At 45.7% G+C, this 19314-nt stretch overlaps 1 protein-coding gene across 1 annotated transcript; it reads right to left on the bottom strand.

Moving 5' to 3' along the window:
* Nucleotides 1-584: 584 nt before the first annotated feature.
* LOC139572786 (neurocalcin-delta A) lies at nucleotides 585-18333 on the bottom strand. Its single transcript, XM_071395555.1, has 4 exons — nucleotides 17876-18333; nucleotides 14239-14344; nucleotides 12525-12650; nucleotides 585-8790 (listed from the first exon to the last, which is right to left on the bottom strand). The coding sequence occupies exons 1-3, from the start codon at nucleotides 18251-18253 to the stop codon at nucleotides 12553-12555; spliced, it is 582 nt and encodes a 193-aa protein (XP_071251656.1). The 5' UTR covers nucleotides 18254-18333; the 3' UTR covers nucleotides 585-8790; nucleotides 12525-12552.
* Between the last annotated feature and the right edge of the window lie 981 nt (nucleotides 18334-19314).

The raw sequence follows: 19314 nt of genomic DNA, 5'->3' as shown, positions 1-19314 counted from the left end.
TATTGATTAAAATGGTCTCATTGGGGGGGTTAGCGGAGTTGATTCTCTAGAGGTTATTATTCAATCATATCTCTTCCTCTTGTGTATAATCACGAACCCTCATTGAGAAGACTCTTTATGCTGTCTGTGAGGATATCACCAGAGCAACAATCATCGAAGCATTTGGGAACAAAACCATTTCCTGTGTTCAAAAACCTAATTTGCTTCATTTATCTACAGATAGATCTGATATTAGCTGATGTGGACTAGTCTTCTCCAGTTCAGTAGTTAATACAGTCAATACAGAGGGATTCCTGTGTTGTATGTAATCGTAGCTCAGAGTCAAGATATTTAGAGTTGGGCCAACTTTTATAATGTTGTAATTCTTCAGATACATATCATTGTTTAAATACTCCCCATGTAATGTTAACGGGGAGCTAATATGGCCGCCATAGAATGTTGTCGTGTCACGTAAACGCATCATAACGCAGAAACCTCAATGTCCCAACTACTTGTCTCTGGCCTCCCTGTTATTAGTGAGTAGTTGCATCCTATTGAAACCAACAAAACATGAGACTTGGAAAAAGACGACACGACATCCAACATTCGGGCAGAAAACTTGCAGATTTAATTCTTGCTTTTTAAAAGTTGACAAAAAAACCCAACTAAATCATGTGTTAAAAAAAAACTACAAGTTCACTAAATACAGGACACCAATACAAAATCTACAAAATCCAAACGAGTACAAACATTTTGTTCGACAGATCATTTTACAGTATAAATTTATACAATACTGTTTCGTGTTTATTTGGCACATGACCACATGATGCCATGGTTAATTTATTTCTTACAGAAATGTTACACCTGACAGCTAAAAACAAGATAGAAATACAATAAAAAGCCATTCCAATGTGAAAATCATTGCAGTAGTTGTGATTCTCAGTTATTTTAAAATGTACTTTTTTTTTTTTTTTTACAAAACAGCAGTTATTAAAAAAACATTCCAAGATTTGTCCGATGAACAGTAAGCCAACTGAAACCACTGATCTGGGGCCTCAGTTACATTCTATTAACAGGAGATGGAAGGGTCAGTTCAATGGGTTCCTGACTGGTATAACTGATCTGGGGCCTGAGTTACATTCCATTAACAGGAGATGGAAGGGTCAGTTCAATGGGTTCCTGACTGGTATAACTGATCTGGGGCCTGAAGCAGGACTGAACGCTAGGGGGGGGGGGGGAAGAGGAGAACGCCTGTGAGCTCTGAGAGGATGTATGTACTGTATATACACTGTATGTTACATACTCTGTGTGTGTGTGTCTGTACATTTGTCACTACATGATCAAAAGTATGTGGACACCTGCTAGTCAAACGTCTCATTCCAAAATCATGGGTGTTAATATGGAGTTGGTTTCCCCCATTTTGCTGCTATAACAGCCTCCACTCTTCTGGGAAGGCTTTCCACTAGATGTTGGAACATTGCTGCTGGACTTGTTTCCATTAAGCCACGAGAGCATTAGTGAGGTCAGGCACTGATGTTGGGCGATTAGGCCTGGCTCGCAGTCGGCGTTCCAATTCATCCCAAAGGTGTTCGATGGAGTTGAGGTCAGGGCGCCGTGCAGGCCAGTCAAGTTCTTCCACACCGATCTCGTCAAACAATTTCTGTATGGACCTCGCTTTGTGCATAGGCGCATTGTCAGGCTGAAACAGGAAAGGGCCTTTCCCAAACTCTTGCCACGAAGTTGGAAGCACAGAATCGTCTAGAACGTCATTGTATGCTGTAGTGTTAAGATTTCCCTTCACTGGAACTAAGGGGCCCGAACCATGAAAAACAGCCCCAGACCATTATTCATCCTCCACCAAACCTTACAGTTTGCACTATGCATTAGGGCAGGTAGCGTTCTCCTGGCATCCGCCAAACCCCGATTTGTTCATCGGACTGCCAGATGGTGAAGCGTGATTCATCGCTCCAGAGAACACGTTTCCACTGCTCCAGAGTCCAATGGCGGTGAGCTTTACACCACTCCAGCTGACGCTTGGCATTGTGCATGGTGATCTGAGGCTTGTGTGCGGCTGCTCGGCCATGGAAACCCATTTCATGAAGGTCCCAACCAACAGTTCTTGTGCTGACGTTGCTTACCAGAGGCAGTCTGGAACTCGGTAGCGAGTGTTACAACCGAGGACAGATGATTTTTACGCGCTTCAGCACTCGGTGGTCCCGTTCTGTGAGCTTGTGTGGCCTACCACTTCGTGGCTGAGCCGTTGTTGCTCCTAGACGTTTCACTTCACAATGACAGCACTTACAGTTGACCGGGGCAACTCAGATTTTTGACAAACTGACTTGTTGGAAAGGTGGCATCCTATGACGGTGTTGAAAGTCACTGAGCTCTTCAGTAAGGTACATTCTATTGTCAGTGTTTGTCTATGGAGATTACATTGCTGTGTGCTCGATTTTATACACCTGTCAGGAACAGTGTTGCTGAAATAGACAAATCCACTAATTTGAAGGGGTGTCCACATACTTTTGTAATATATCACACACACACAGTTGAAGTCGGAAGTTTACATACACTTAGGTTGGAATCATTAAAACTTGTTTTTCAACCACTCCACAAATGTCTTGTTGACAAACTATAGTTTTGGCAAGTCGATTAGGACATCTACTTTGTGCATGACACATGTAATTTTTTCAACAATTGTTTACAGACAGATTATTTCACTTAAAATTCACTGTATCACAATTCCAGTGGGTCAGAAGATTACATACACTAAGTTGACTGTGCCTTTAAACAGCTTGGAAAATTCCAGAAAATGATGTCATGGCTTTAGAAGCTTCTGATAGGCTAATTGACATAATTTGAGTCAATTGGAGGTGTACCTGTGGATGTATTTCAAGGCCTACCTTCAAACTCAGTGCCTCTTTGACATCATGGGAACATCAAAATAAATCAGCCAAGACCTCAGAAAATAAATTGTAGACCTCCACAAGTCTGGTTCATTCTTGAGAGCAATTTCCAAATGCCTGAAGGTACCACGTTCATCTGTATAGAACATTTGTGAGCAGAACTGAGAAAGCGTGTGCAAGCAAGGAGGTCTACAATCCTAAATCAGTTACACCAGCTCTGTCAGGAGGAATGGGCCAAAATTCACCCAACTTACTGTGGGAAGCTTGTGGAAGGCTACCTGAAACGTTTGACCCAAGTTAAACAATTTAAAGGCAATGCTACCAAATACTAATTGAGTGTATGTAAACTTCTGACCCACTGGGAATGTGATGAAAGAAATAAAAGCTGAAATAAATCATTCTCTCTACTATTATTCTGACATTTCACATTCTTAAAATAAAGTGGTGATCCTAACTGACCTAAGACAGGGAATTATTACTTGGATTAAATGTCAGGAATTGTGAAAAACTGAGTTTAAATGAATTTGGCTAAGGTGTATGTAAACTTCCGACTTCAACTGTGTGTATAGATATATAGAGAGAGATAGATATATACCTATCTATATCACACACAGTGCATTTGGAAAGTATTCAGACCCCTTCACTTTTTCTACATTTTGTTACGTTACAGCCTTACTCTAAAATGGACACAATACTCCATAATGACATCACAATACTCCATAATGACATCACAATACTCCATAATGACATCACAATACTCCATAATGACATCACAATACTCCATAATGACATCACAATACTCCATAATGACATCACAATACCCCATAATGACAAAGCGAAAACAGGTTTTTCAAAATGTTTGCACATTTATTTACAACAAAAACAGCACTTATTTAGATAATTATTCAGACCCTTTGCTATGAGACTCGAAACTGAGTTCAGGTGCATCCTGTTTCCATTGATCATCCTTGAGATGTTTCTACAACTTGATTAGAGTCCACCTGTGGTAAATTCACGATTGGACATGATTTGGAAAGGCACACACCTGTCTATATAAGGTCCCACAGTTGACAGTGCACGTCAGAGCAAAAACCAAGCCATGAGGTCTGTAGTGCTCCGAGACAGGATTGGGTCGAGGTACAGATCTGGGGAAGGGTACCAAAAAATGTCTGCAGCGTTGAAGGTCCCCAAGAACACAGTGGCCTCCATCATTCATAAACGGAAGATGTTTGGAACCACCAATACTTCCTAGAGCTGGCTGCCCGGCCAAACTGAGCAATTGGGGGAGAAGAGCTCCAGAGTTCCTCTGTGGAGATGGGAGAACCTTCCAGAAGGACAACCATCTCTGCAGCACTTCACCAATCAGGTCTTTATGGTGGAGTGGCCAGATGGAAGCCACCCCTCAGTAAAAGGCACATGACAGCCAGCTTGGAGTTTGCCAAAAGGCACCTAAAGGACTCTCAGACAATGAGAAATAAGATTCTCTGGTCTGATGAAACCAAGATTGAACTCTTTGGCCTGAAAGCCAAGCGTCACGTCTGGAAGAAACCTGCCACCATCCCTACGGTGAAGCATGGTGGTGGCAGCATCATGCTGTGGGGATGTTTTTCAGTGGCAGGGACTGGGAGACTAGTCAGGATCGAGGCAAAGATGAACAGAGCAAAGTACAGAGAGATCCTTGATGAAAACCTGCTCCAGAGCGCACAGGACCTCAGACTGGGGCAAAGGTTCACCTTCCAACAGGACAACAACCCTAAGCACACAGCCAAGACAACGCAGGAGTGGCTTTGGGACAAGTCCTTGACTAGGTCAGCGAGAGCCTGGACTTGAACCCGATCGAACATCTATGGAGACCTGAAAATAGCTGAGCAGCAACGCTCCCCATCCAACCTGACAGAGCTTGAGAGGATCTGAAGAGAAGAATGGGAGAAACTCCCCAAATACAGGTGTGCCAAGCTTGTAGCGTCATACCCAAGAAGACTCGAGGCTGTAATCGCTGCCAAAGGTGCTTCAACAAAGTACTGAGTGAAGGGTCTGAATACAGTTTTAAAAATGTCTAAAAACCTGTTTTTGCTTTGTCACCATGGGGTTGCTATGGGGTTGTGTTGTCGCTATGGGGTTGTGCTGTCACTATGGGGTTGCTATGGGGTTGTGTTGTCGCTATGGGGTTGTGCTGTCACTATGGGGTTGCTATGGGGTTGTGTTGTCACTATGGGGTTGCTATGGGGTTTTGCTGTCACTATGGGGTTGCTATGGGGTTGTGTTGTCACTATGGGGTTGCTATGGGGTTGTGTTGTCACTATGGGGTTGCTATGGGGTTGTGCTGTCGCTAGGGGGTATTGTGTGTGTGTATATATATATCTCAGGGCCAGATCCTTGTTATGGGGTTGGTTGTGGTTGAATATAACAGGGTTGGTTGTGGTTGAATATAACAGGGTTGGTTGTGGTTGAATATAACAGGGTCGGTTGTGGTTGAATATAACAGGGTCGGTTGTGGTTGAATATAACAGGGTCGGTTGTGGTTGAATATAACAGGGTCGGTTGTGGTTGAATATAACAGGGTCGGTTGTGGTTGAATATAACAGGGTCGGTTGTGGTTGAATATAACAGGGTCGGTTGTGGTTGAATATAACAGGGTTGGTTGTGGTTGAATATAACAGGGTTGGTTGTGGTTGAATATAACAGGGTCGGTTGTGGTTGAATATAACAGGGTCGGTTGTGGTTGAATATAACAGGGTCGGTTGTGGTTGAATATAACAGGGTCGGTTGAATATAACAGGGTCGGTTGAATATAACAGGGTCGGTTGTGGTTGAATATAACAGGGTCGGTTGAATATAACAGGGTCGGTTGAATATAACAGGGTCGGTTGAATATAACAGGGTCGGTTGTGGTTGAATATAACAGGGTCGGTTGTGGTTGAATATAACAGGGTCGGTTGTGGTTGAATATAACAGGGTCGGTTGTGGTTGAATATAACAGGGTCGGTTGTGGTTGAATATAACAGGGTCGGTTGTGGTTGAATATAACAGGGTCGGTTGTGGTTGAATATAACAGGGTCGGTTGTGGTTGAATATAACAGGGTCGGTTGTGGTTGAATATAACAGGGTCGGTTGTGGTTGAATATAACAGGGTCGGTTGTGGTTGAATATAACAGGGTCGGTTGTGGTTGAATATAACAGGGTCGGTTGTGGTTGAATATAACAGGGTCGGTTGTGGTTGAATATAACAGGGTTGGTTGTGGTTGAATATAACAGGGTTGGTTGTGGTTGAATATAACAGGGTCGGTTGTGGTTGAATATAACAGGGTCGGTTGTGGTTGAATATAACAGGGTCGGTTGTGGTTGAATATAACAGGGTCGGTTGAATATAACAGGGTCGGTTGAATATAACAGGGTCGGTTGAATATAACAGGGTCGGTTGAATATAACAGGGTCGGTTGAATATAACAGGGTCGGTTGTGGTTGAATATAACAGGGTCGGTTGTGGTTGAATATAACAGGGTCGGTTGTGGTTGAATATAACAGGGTTGGTTGTGGTTGAATATAACAGGGTCGGTTGTGGTTGAATATAACAGGGTTGGTTGTGGTTGAATATAACAGGGTTGGTTGTGGTTGAATATAACAGGGTTGGTTGTGGTTGAATATAACAGGGTTGGTTGTGGTTGAATATAACAGGGTCGGTTGTGGTTGAATATAACAGGGTTGGTTGTGGTTGAATATAACAGGGTCGGTTGTGGTTGAATATAACAGGTTGAATATAACAGGGTTGGTTATGGTTGAACATAACTAAGACACCACAACATATCTGTAAAGGTACTGTACCCCATTCAACAGGGCAGATCTGTGGTGGTCTATGGTCATTGGCCAGTGGCAGGGCTTGAGCTGGTCATAGGAGCTGCTCTCTCTCTACAAAAGCTTCGCTGCTGTCGAGAAACCAGAGGAAACAGTTGGTTATCCGTAATAACACAGTGACTTTCACAACATCAGTGGGCGGGGAGGCCACAAGCTAGTCAATCACCACTGAAAACCATCAGCACATGAACACACACACATGCACCGTACGTACAGGAACCTGTTCCAAAACAAACCCCCCCCCAGATTGAAACATGTGTTTAACATGCGCCAGTTAAAACATCCACAATGTGACGTTGTTTCTCTTCACAACAGTAGATGAGAAACACAACAGAATTGCTTCATATCCTTTAAACAACTTCTATGGAAACGCAGCTCATTACATTTGTTCTGTAACCATTTCTACTTCCTGGAGGAGGAGGAGGGGGTCTCGTTTAACTTATTAACAGCCCATAAGGCTGTGAACAAATGTCTCGAAGGCTCTGCTTAAGGATCATTCTAACATTTTAAATTTGAAATGCAATTTACCATTTTAAAGTCTTTTAAACATTTTCTTTTCTATAAAACACATATATTTAAGAGAAACATGTCAAAAATAACCATGTAGTTAACATCAATAACCACATTATCTGTGACAGGAAGTGTCCCAAAGGGCACCCTATATAGTGCACTACTGCAGACCACAGGGACCAGAGCCCTATGGGTCCTGGTCTAAAGTAGTGCACTATATAGGGTGCCCTTTGGGACACGTCCCTGGGGACAGTCCTCATCCTTTATTTCACTAGAGGTACTTCCAACCATGACTAAAGGCCTTTAACAGTATCTGCATAGTACTATATGGAGACCCCAATCTTTAACTGGAGTCTGAAAAATACCAGCACAAATATTAATTCAAAATAGTACAACTTAACACAAGTGTATCAAGCCTGAAAAACACATCCAACACATCCACATTCTAACAGTAAAATAACTCAGTTCTCTTTCCATCCATGGGACAAATCTCACAACCTTTCTCTCTCTCATTCCCTCTCTCTCTCTCATTCCCTCTCTCTCTCTCATTCCCTCCCTCTCTCTCCCTCCCTCTCTCTCTCTCATTCCCTCTCTCTCTCTCATTCCCTCCCTCTCTCTCCCTCCCTCTCTCTCTCTCATTCCCTCTCTCTCTCTCATTCCCTCTCTCTCTCATTCCCTCTCTCTCTCTCATTCCCTCCCTCTCTCTCCCTCCCTCTCTCTCTCTCATTCCCTCTCTCTCTCTCATTCCCTCCCTCTCTCTCCCTCCCTCTCTCTCTCATTCCCTCTCTCTCTCCCTCCCTCTCTCTCTCTCCCTCCCTCTCTCTCTCTCATTCCCTCTCTCTCTCTCATTCCCTCTCTCTCTCATTCCCTCTCTCTCTCTCATTCCCTCTCTCTCTCTCTCATTCCCTCTCTCTCTCAAACGGTTTACGATACACAAGAGCTAGGAGGACCTAGTTGAGGGCAGTGGGTGTGTCCAGAACACTGACAACCAAACAGAGAGTCCAGTTGACAGCCTTAAAACAGGACGGGATACGTCTCAAACGGCATCCTATTCCCCATGTAGTGCACTACTGCAGACCAGGGCCCTATTCCCCATGTAGTGCACTACTGCAGACCAGAGCCCTATTCCCTATGTAGTGCACTACTGCAGACCAGGGCCCTATTCCCTATGTAGTGCACTACTGCAGACCAGAGCCTACAGGGCTTAAAGTTCTGCAATACAGAGAAAATGGGTGTGATTTGGGATGTAAACCCCTAGGACTTATCAAATACATGGCGAGTGGACTGGATCACATGACTGGGATCACGAGAGATCAAATACATGGCAAGTGGACTGGATCACATCGTGACTGGGATCACGAGAGCCTGGAGATGTTGTCAGGTTGGGAGTGGTCAGAGAGGAGGAGGGAGGAGTCTGGAGAACATGGCTGCCTCTCATTGGCCCCGTTGTCTTCAGTGTCATCATTTGAAGGCATGGCTTTTCTTCTTCATCAGTTTGCGCCAAAGGTGGAGGGGGGAGGGGCTATTTGGATTCACCCAATAAGAACTGGAAATAGAATAACAAAGACTGGTTGGTGGAGTGGAGGTAACAGACTGGTTAGTGGAGGTAACAGACTGGTTGGTGGAGGTAACAGACTGGTTGGTGGAGGTAACAGACTGGTTGGTGGAGGTAACAGACTGGTTAGTGGAGGTAACAGACTGGTTGGTGGAGGTAACAGACTGGTTAGTGGAGGTTAGTGGAGGTAACAGACTGGTTAGTGGACGTAACAGACTGGTTAGTGGAGGTAACAGACTGGTTAGTGGAGGTAACAGACTGGTTAGTGGAGGTAACAGACTGGTTAGTGGAGGTAACAGACTGGTTAGTGGAGGTAACAGACTGGTTAGTGGAGGTAACAGACTGGTTAGTGGAGGTAACAGACTGGTTAGTGGAGGTAACAGACTGGTTGGTGGACGTAACAGACTGGTTAGTGGAGGTAACAGACTGGTTAGTGGAGGTAACAGACTGGTTAGTGGAGGTAACAGACTGGTTAGTGGAGGTAACAGACTGGTTAGTGGAGGTAACAGACTGGTTAGTGGACGTAACAGACTGGTTAGTGGAGGTAACAGACTGGTTAGTGGAGGTAACAGACTGGTTAGTGGAGGTAACAGACTGGTTAGTGGACGTAACAGACTGGTTAGTGGAGGTAACAGACTGGTTGGTGGAGGTAACATACTGGTTGGTGGAGGTAACATACTGGTTGGTGGAGGTAACAGACTGGTTAGTGGAGGTAACAGACTGGTTAGTGGAGGTAATAGACTGGTTAGTGGAGGTAACAGACTGGTTGGTGGACGTAACAGACTGGTTGGTGGAGGTAACAGACTGGTTGGTGGAGGTAACAGACTGGTTGGTGGAGGTAACAGACTGGTTGGTGGAGGTAACAGACTGGTTAGTGGAGGTTAGTGGAGGTAACAGACTGGTTAGTGGAGGTTAGTGGAGGTAACAGACTGGTTAGTGGAGGTTAGTGGACGTAACAGACTGGTTAGTGGAGGTAACAGACTGGTTAGTGGAGGTAACAGACTGGTTAGTGGAGGTAACAGACTGGTTAGTGGAGGTAACAGACTGGTTAGTGGAGGTAACAGATTGGTTAGTGGAGCTAACAGATTGGTTAGTGGAGCTAACAGACTGGTTAGTGGAGGTAACAGACTGGTTAGTGGAGGTAACAGACTGGTTAGTGGAGGTAACAGACTGGTTAGTGGAGGTAACAGACTGGTTAGTGGAGGTAACAGATTGGTTAGTGGAGGTAACAGACTGGTTAGTGGAGGTAACAGACTGGTTAGTGGAGGTAACAGACTGGTTAGTGGAGGTAACAGACTGGTTGGTGGACGTAACAGACTGGTTAGTGGAGGTAACAGACTGGTTAGTGGAGGTAACAGACTGGTTAGTGGACGTAACAGACTGGTTAGTGGAGGTAACAGACTGGTTAGTGGACGTAACAGACTGGTTAGTGGAGGTAACAGACTGGTTAGTGGAGGTAACAGACTGGTTAGTGGAGGTAACAGACTGGTTAGTGGAGGTAACAGACTGGTTAGTGGAGGTAACAGACTGGTTAGTGGACGTAACAGACTGGTTAGTGGAGGTAACAGACTGGTTAGTGGAGGTAACATACTGGTTGGTGGAGGTAACATACTGGTTGGTGGAGGTAACAGACTGGTTAGTGGAGGTAACAGACTGGTTAGTGGAGGTAACAGACTGGTTAGTGGAGGTAACAGACTGGTTAGTGGACGTAACAGACTGGTTAGTGGAGGTAACAGACTGGTTAGTGGAGGTAACAGACTGGTTAGTGGAGGTAACAGACCGGTTAGTGGAGGTAACAGACCGGTTAGTGGAGGTAACAGACCGGTTAGTGGAGGTAACAGACCGGTTAGTGGAGGTAACAGACCGGTTAGTGGAGGTAACAGACCGGTTAGTGGAGGTAACAGACCGGTTAGTGGAGGTAACAGACCGGTTAGTGGAGGTAACAGACTGGTTAGTGGAGGTAACAGACTGGTTAGTGGAGGTCGGTGGAGAAAACAGACTGGTTAGTGGAGGTCGGTGGACGTAACAGACTGGTTAGTGGAGGTCGGTGGAGGTAACAGACTGGTTAGTGGAGGTCGGTGGACGTAACAGACTGGTTAGTGGAGGTCGGTGGACGTAACAGACTGGTTAGTGGAGGTTAGTGGAGGTAACAGACTGGTTAGTGGAGGTTAGTGGAGGTAACAGACTGGTTAGTGGAGGTAACAGACTGGTTAGTGGAGGTAACAGACTGGTTAGTGGAGGTAACAGACTGGTTAGTGGAGGTAACAGACTGGTTAGTGGAGGTAACAGACTGGTTAGTGGAGGTAACAGACTGGTTAGTGGAGGTAACAGACTGGTTAGTGGAGGTTGGTGGACGTTACAGACTGGTTAGTGGAGGTAACAGACTGGTTAGTGGAGGTAACAGACTGGTTAGTGGAGGTAACAGACTGGTTAGTGGAGAATGGTGGACGTAACAGACTGGTTAGTGGAGGTAACAGACTGGTTAGTGGAGGTAACAGACTGGTTAGTGGAGGTTGGTGGACGTAACAGACTGGTTAGTGGAGGTAACAGACTGGTTAGTGGAGGTTGGTGGACGTAACAGACTGGTTAGTGGAGGTAACAGACTGGTTGGTGGAGGTAACAGACTGGTTAGTGGAGGTAACAGACTGGTTAGTGGAGGTAACAGACTGGTTAGTGGAGGTAACAGACTAGTTGGTGGAGGTAACAGACTGGTTAGTGGAGGTTGGTGGACGTAACAGACTGGTTAGTGGACGTAACAGACTGGTTAGTGGAGGTTGGTGGACGTAACAGACTGGTTGGTGGACGTAACAGACTGGTTAGTGGAGGTAACAGACTGGTTAGTGGAGGTCGGTGGAGGTAACAGACTGGTTAGTGGAGGTAACAGACTGGTTGATGGAGGTAACAGACTGGTTAGTGGAGGTCGGTGGAGGTAACAGACTGGTTAGTGGAGGTAACAGACTGGTTAGTGGAGGTAACAGACTGGTTAGTGGAGGTAACAGACTGGTTAGTGGAGGTGGTGGACGTAACAGACTGGTTAGTGGACGTAACACACTGGTTAGTGGAGGTAACAGACTGGTTAGTGGAGGTTGGTGGAGGTAACAGACTGGTTAGTGGAGGTTGGTGGAGGTAACAGACTGGTTAGTGGAGGTTGGTGGAGGTAACAGACTGGTTAGTGGACGTAACACACTGGTTAGTGGAGGTAACAGACTGGTTAGTGGAGGTAACAGACTGGTTAGTGGAGGTAACAGACTGGTTAGTGGAGGTAACAGACTGGTTGGTGGAGGTTGGTGGAGGTAACAGACTGGTTAGTGGAGGTAACAGACTGGTTAGTGGAGGTCGGTGGACGTAACAGACTGGTTAGTGGAGGTAACAGACTGGTTAGTGGAGGTAACAGACTGGTTAGTGGAGGTAACAGACTGGTTAGTGGAGGTAACAGACTGGTTAGTGGACGTAACAGACTGGTTAGTGGACGTAACAGACTGGTTAGTGGAGGTAACAGACTGGTTAGTGGAGGTAACAGACTGGTTAGTGGAGGTAACAGACTGGTTAGTGGAGGTCGGTGGACGTAACAGACTGGTTAGTGAGCCACTCTATTCCCGTTTCAGATAATCAGTCTTCTCTCTATTAATCAGGTACTACAAAGCAACCGTGTTCGATCTCACACTCGGGGTGAGACATCGACAGGAATGAAACAGGAAACCTAAATGAATAGAGTGTAGCCTTACCTTGTCTTGACCCCCAAAGTCGGGTGGTTTAGAACTGTCCAGCGCTGCTGGGGTCACACTGTAACAGACGCACGATGGAGGGGTCACTTTTAGCCCCTTTAATGAACTCTTCCAGAGACAGTTTACCTGGAGAAACACAACAACAGGAGACAGTCAGGTTATATTAACGTTTGACTTCTCTAGGATAGGGGGCAGCATTTTCACGTTTGGATGAAAAGCATACCCAAATTCAACTACCAGCTACTCATCCCCAGAATATAAGATATGCATATTATTAGTAGATTTGGATAGAAAACACTCTGAAGTTTCTAAATCATGTCTGTGAGTATAACATAACTTATTTAGCAGGCGAAACCCCGAGGACAAACCATTTAGATTTTGTTTTGTGGTCACTCTCTTTTCAATGAGATTTCATTGGGAATACAGAATTCTAAGGGACCTTCGTGCAGTTCCTACCGCTTCCACTGGATGTCAACAGTCTTTAGAAATTGGTTGAGGGTTTTTCCTTTGTGTAATGAAGAAGTAGCCCTGTTCAGAACGAGGGTCGAGTGAAGTGTACTGTTTGTTTGAGGCGCGTAACCAGAAAGCATGCTACAGTTTGTTTTAATCCTGTTTTGAACACAGATCATCCCGTCTTCAATTTTAATCGATTATTTACTTGAAAAAATACCTAAAGTTGTATTACAAAAGTAGTTTGAAATGTTTTGGCAAAGTTTACAGGTAACCTTTGAGATATTTTGTAGCCACGTTGAGCAAGCTGGAACCGGTGTGGCTCTGGATCAAACGCGCCAAATAAATGGACATTTTGGATATATATCGACGGAATTAATCGAACAAAATGACCATTTGTGATGTTTATGGGACATATTGGAGTGTCAACAACAGAAGCTCGTCAAAGGTAAGGCATGAATTATATTTTTTATTTCTGCGTTTTGTGTCGCGCCTGCAGGGTTGAAATATGCTTCTCTGTCTTTGTTTACTGTTGTGCTATACTCAGATAATAGCATCGTTTGCTTTCGCCAAAAAGCCCATTTGAATTCTGACATGTTGGCTGGATTCACAACCAGTGTCGCTTTAATTTGGTATCTTTCATGTGTGATTTAATGAAAGTTTGATTTTTATAGTAATTTATTAGAATATGGTGCGCTGCATTTTCTCCGGCTTTTGGCCGAGTGAGACAGTAGCGTCCCGCCTAAACTCAGATTTTTGGATATAAATATGAACTTTACCGAACAAAACATACATGTATTGTGTAACATGAAGTCCTATGAGTGTCATCTGATGAAGATCATCAAAGGTTAGTGATTAATTTTATCTCTATTTCTGCTTTTTGTTACTCCGCTCTTTGGCTGGAAAAATGGCTGTGTTTTTCTGTGGCTATGTACTGACCTAACATAATCGCAAGGTGTGCTTTCGCCGTAAATCCTTTTTGAAGTCAGACACTGTGGCTGGATTAACGAGAAGTTTATCTTTAAAATGGTGTATAATACTTGTATGTTTGAGGAATTTTAATTATGAGATTTCTGTTGTTTTGAATTTGGCGCCCTGCAATTTCACTGGCTGTTGGTTAGGTGGGACGCTACCGTCCCACATATCCCAGAGAAGTTAATGAACTCTTCCGGAGGTATACCCTATACCCTATACCCTATACACTAACACTATCGGCTGCCACTGTAGGCTGTACTGTGTTGTAGGTGGATGAGATGAGACCTACCGTCTCTGTTGGTGTCCATCTGTCTGAAGATCTTCTCTGTTCTCTTCTCTGGAGTAGACTCGTCCTCTGGCATCTTCATCACAGACGACACCATCTTATAGATCGCCTGGAGAATAAACACACAGACACCATCTTATAGATCTCCTGGAGAATAAACACACAGACACCATCTTATAGATCTCCTGGAGAATAAACACACAGACACCATCTTATAGATCTCCTGGAGAATAAACACACAGACACCATCTTATAGATCGCCTGGAGAATAAACACACAGACACCATCTTATACAGTGGGGAGAACAAGTATTTGATACACTGCCGATTTTGCAGGTTTTCCTACTTACAAAGCATGTAGAGGTCTGTCATTTTTATCATAGGTACACTTCAACTGTGAGAGACGGAATCTAAAACAAAAATCCCGAAAATCACATTGTATGATTTTTAAGTAATTAATTTGCATTTTATTGCATGACGTAAGTATTTGATCACCTACCAACCAGTAAGAATTCCGGCTCTCACAGACCTGTTAGTTTTTCTTTAAGAAGCCCTCCTGTTCTCCACTCATTACCTGTATTAACTGCACCTGTTTGAACTCGTTACCTGTATAAAAGACACCTGTCCACACACTCAATCAAACAGACTCCAACCTCTCCACAATGGCCAAGACCAGAGAGCTGTGTAAGGACATCAGGGATAAATTGTAGACCTGTACAAGGCTGGGATGGGCTACAGGACAATAGCCAAGCAGCTTGGTGAGAAGGCAACAACTGTTGGCACAATTATTAGAAAATGGAAGAAGTTCAAGATGACGGTCAATCACCCTCGGTCTGGGGCTCCATGCAAGATCTCACCTCGTGGGGCATCAATGATCATGAGGAAGGTGAGGGATCAGCCCAGAACTACCCGGCAGGACCTGGTCAATGACCTGAAGAGAGCTGGGACCACAGTCTCAAAGAAAACCATTAGTAACACACTACGCCGTCATGGATTAAAATCCTGCAGCGCACGCAAGGTCCCCCTGCTCAAGCCAGCGCATGTCCAGGCCCGTCTGAAGTTTGCCAATGACCATCTGGATGATCCAGAGGAGGAATGGGAGAAGGTCATGTGGTCTGATGAGACAAAAATAGAGCTTTTTGCTCTAAACTCCACTCGCCGTGTTTGGAGGAATAGAAGGATGAGTACAACCCCAAGAACACCATCCCAACCGTGAAGCATGGAGGTGGAAACATCATTCTTTGGGGATGCTTTTCTGCAAAGGGGACAGGACGACTGCACCGTATTGAGGGGAGGATGGATGGGGCCATGTATCGCGAGATCTTGACCAACAACCTCCTTCCCTCAGTAAGAGCATTGAAGATGGGTCGTGGCTGGGTCTTCCAGCATGACAACGACCCGAAACACACAGCCAGGGCAACTAAGGAGTGGCTCCGTAAGAAGCATCTCAAGGTCCTGGAGTGGCCTAGCCAGTCTCCAGACCTGAACCCAATAGAAAATCTTTGGAGGGAGCCGAAAGTCCGTATTGCCCAGCGACAGCCCCGAAACCTGAAGGATCTGGAGAAGGTCTGTATGGAGGAGTGGGCCACAATCCCTGCTGCAGTGTGTGCAAACCTGGTCAAGAACTACAGGAAACGTATGATCTCTGTAATTGCAAACTAAGGTTTCTGTACCAAATATTCAGTTCTGCTTTTCTGATGTATCAAATACTTATGTCATGCAATAAAATGCAAATTAATTACTTAAAAATCATACAATGTGATTTTCTGGATTTTTGTTTTAGATTCCTTCTCTCACAGTTGAAGTGTACCTATGATAAAAATTACAGACCTCTACATGCTTTGTAAGTAGGAAAACCTGCAAAATTGTCAGTGTATCAAATACTTGTTCTCCCCACTGTAGATCGCCTGGAGAATAAACACACAGACACCATCTTATAGAACTAGGACTGGTCTGGGGGTAGGAACTAGGACTGATCGGGGGTAGGAACTAGGACTGTCTGGGGGTAGGACTAGGACTGATCGGGGGTAGGAACTAGGACTGATCGGGGGTAGGAACTAGGACTGGTTGAGGGGTAGGAACTAGGACTGGTTGAGGGGTAGGAACTAGGACTGGTCTGGGGGTAGGAACTAGGACTGGTCTGGGGGTAGGAACTAGGACTGATCGGGGGTAGGAACTAGGACTGATCGGGGGTAGGAACTAGGACTGGTTGAGGGGTAGGAACTAGGACTGGTTGAGGGGTAGGAACTAGGACTGGTCTGGGGGTAGGAACTAGGACTGGTCTGGGGGTAGGAACTAGGACTGGTCTGGGGGTAGGAACTAGGACTGGTCTGGGGGTAGGAACTAGGACTGGTCTGGGGGTAGGAACTAGGACTGGTCTGGGGGTAGGAACTAGGACTGGTTGAGGGGTAGGAACTAGGACTGGTTGAGGGGTAGGAACTAGGACTGGTTGAGGGGTAGGAACTAGGACTGGTCTGGGGGTAGGAACTAGGACTGGTCTGGGGGTAGGAACTAGGACTGGTTGAGGGGTAGGAACTAGGACTGGTTGAGGGGTAGGAACTAGGACTGGTTGAGGGGTAGGAACTAGGACTGGTCTGGGGGTAGGAACTAGGACTGGTCTGGGGGTAGGAACTAGGACTGGTCTGGGGGTAGGAACTAGGACTGGTCTGGGGGTAGGAACTAGGACTGGGTTCGGGGTAGGAACTAGGACTGGTCTGGGAACTAGGACTGGTCTGGGGGTAGGAACTAGGACTGGTCTGGGGGTAGGAACTAGGACTGGTCTGGGGGTAGGAACTAGGACTGGTCTGGGGGTAGGAACTAGGACTGGTCTGGGAACTAGGACCGGTCTGGGGTTAGGAACTAGGACTGGTCTGGGGGTAGGAACTAGGACTGGTCTGGGGGTAGGAACTAGGACTGGTCTGGGGGTAGGAACTAGGACTGGTCTGGGGGTAGGAACTAGGACTGGTCTGGGGGTAGGAACTAGGACTGGTCTGGGGGTAGGAACTATGACTGGTCTGGGGGTAGGAACTAGGACTGGTCTGGGGGTAGGAACTAGGACTGGTCTGGGGGTAGGAACTAGGACTGGTCTGGGGGTAGGAACTAGACAAGTGTTTCATCACAGATCTGGCCAGCGTCGGCAACATTTCTACGAGGAGTTAACATGAGTATATATTTCAATAGACATCGGTATGTGTAGGAGGTCTAAGCATTTTAGGTGAAGTTTTTACAGGAGTGAAATCCAACAGTAAGATTATGTTGCTGATCAACAACTAATCAGTCAACATGAACCACGCTACAGAGGACAACCAGTTGGTACACACTACTGAAGGTAGTCTCTACCATCTCTACCATCTCAGACATGTGTCTGTTCCCGTCCAGTTGGTACACACTACTGAAGGTCAATCCTCCCCTCTACCATCTCAACACTACAGAAGGTCAATCCTCCCCTCTACCATCTCAACACTACTGAAGGTCAATCCTCCTCTCTACCATCTCAACACTACTGAAGTTCAACCCTCCCCTCTACCATCTCCAGCATCTCAGACACCCTCATGTATCTGTTCCCGTCCAGGTCGTACATACTGTGCCTACAAATAACTCACACCAGAACTACAAATCCCACCTCTCTGTTCCCGCCTCACCTGTACAATCTCCAGCATCTCAGACTTGCTGATGTATCCGTTCCCGTCCAGGTCGTACATGCTGAAGGCCCACTTCAATTTCTGCTCCAGCTTGCCCCGCGACGTGACGCTCAGAGCGATGATGAACTCCCGGAAGTCTATCGTCCCGTCCCCGTTGGCGTCGAAGGTGCGGAAGACGTGCTCTGCGAACTTGGAGGCGTCTCCGTAAGGGAAGAAGTTACCGTAGATCTTCTTAAACTCCTCCATGGAGAGGTTCCCGCTGGGGCAGTCTCTCAGGAAGCCCTTATACCACTCCTGGATCTCATGCTCTGTGAAGTCCGTGCTCTCCAGCAGATCCTGCATCACCTCTGGGCGGAGTTTGCTGTTCTGCTTCCCCATGGCTGGTGGTTACTATAGTAACAGCTGGAAGAAAGAGAGAGAGAGGAAACAGAAGCTGAGAAAAGGAGAGGAAGATGTCCACTAGTCCTGAAGACCATGATGATAACAGCGAACAGAAACAACAACATGTTAGCTGTATGTTGACGGCTGTAACAGAGAAATTAGAGATGCACATCCTACATGACACAGGAGATCTTTTTTTTTTTTTTTTTTTAAGGACCCAAAACATATGTTTGGTTGTTTGCATATCACAGAAAGCTTCATTAAAGACGACTTAGTTATCAGAGCAGCAAAGTAAGCAGACAGAACAGTATCCCTCTACTGCTATGCAACCAAACCGCCTGTATCCTTCTGAGGAACCCTCATCGTGGAACGAGGGAGAAGTGTACTTCACTGTGCCCAGGAATCTTCACATGCTCAATGTTACCAAACATATTGTTATGTCTGAAGTGATGGAATATTCCACGCAGCAGACAGACACACACATATGTCCATGTACTGAACGTACGGCTGTAGAAAACACTTGGAGACGGACACTACTGAACGTACGGCTGTAGAAAACACTTGGAGACGGACACTACTGAACGTACGGCTGTAGAAAACACTAGGAGACGGACACTACTGAACGTACGGCTGTAGAAAACACTTGGAGACGGACACTACTGAACGTACGGCTGTAGAAAACACTTGGAGACGGACACTACTGAACGTACGGCTGTAGAAAACACTTGGAGACGGACACTACTGAACGTACGGCTGTAGAAAACACTTGGAGACGGACACTACTGAACGTACGGCTGTAGAAAACACTTGGAGACGGACACTACTGAACGTACGGCTGTAGAAGACACTTGGAGACGGACACTACTGAACGTACGGCTGTAGAAGACACTTGGAGACGGACACTACTGAACGTACGGCTGTAGAAGACACTTGGAGACGGACACTACTGAACGTACGGCTGTAGAAAACACTTGGAGACGGACACTACTGAACGTACGGCTGTAGAAAACACTTGGAGACGGACACTACTGAACGTACGGCTGTAGAAAACACTTGGA

This window comes from Salvelinus alpinus, chromosome 4 (genome assembly GCF_045679555.1).
Source record: "Salvelinus alpinus chromosome 4, SLU_Salpinus.1, whole genome shotgun sequence".
In the NCBI taxonomy this organism is placed as follows: domain Eukaryota; kingdom Metazoa; phylum Chordata; class Actinopteri; order Salmoniformes; family Salmonidae; genus Salvelinus; species Salvelinus alpinus.
This window is presented reverse-complemented; position numbering and strand designations above follow the sequence as displayed.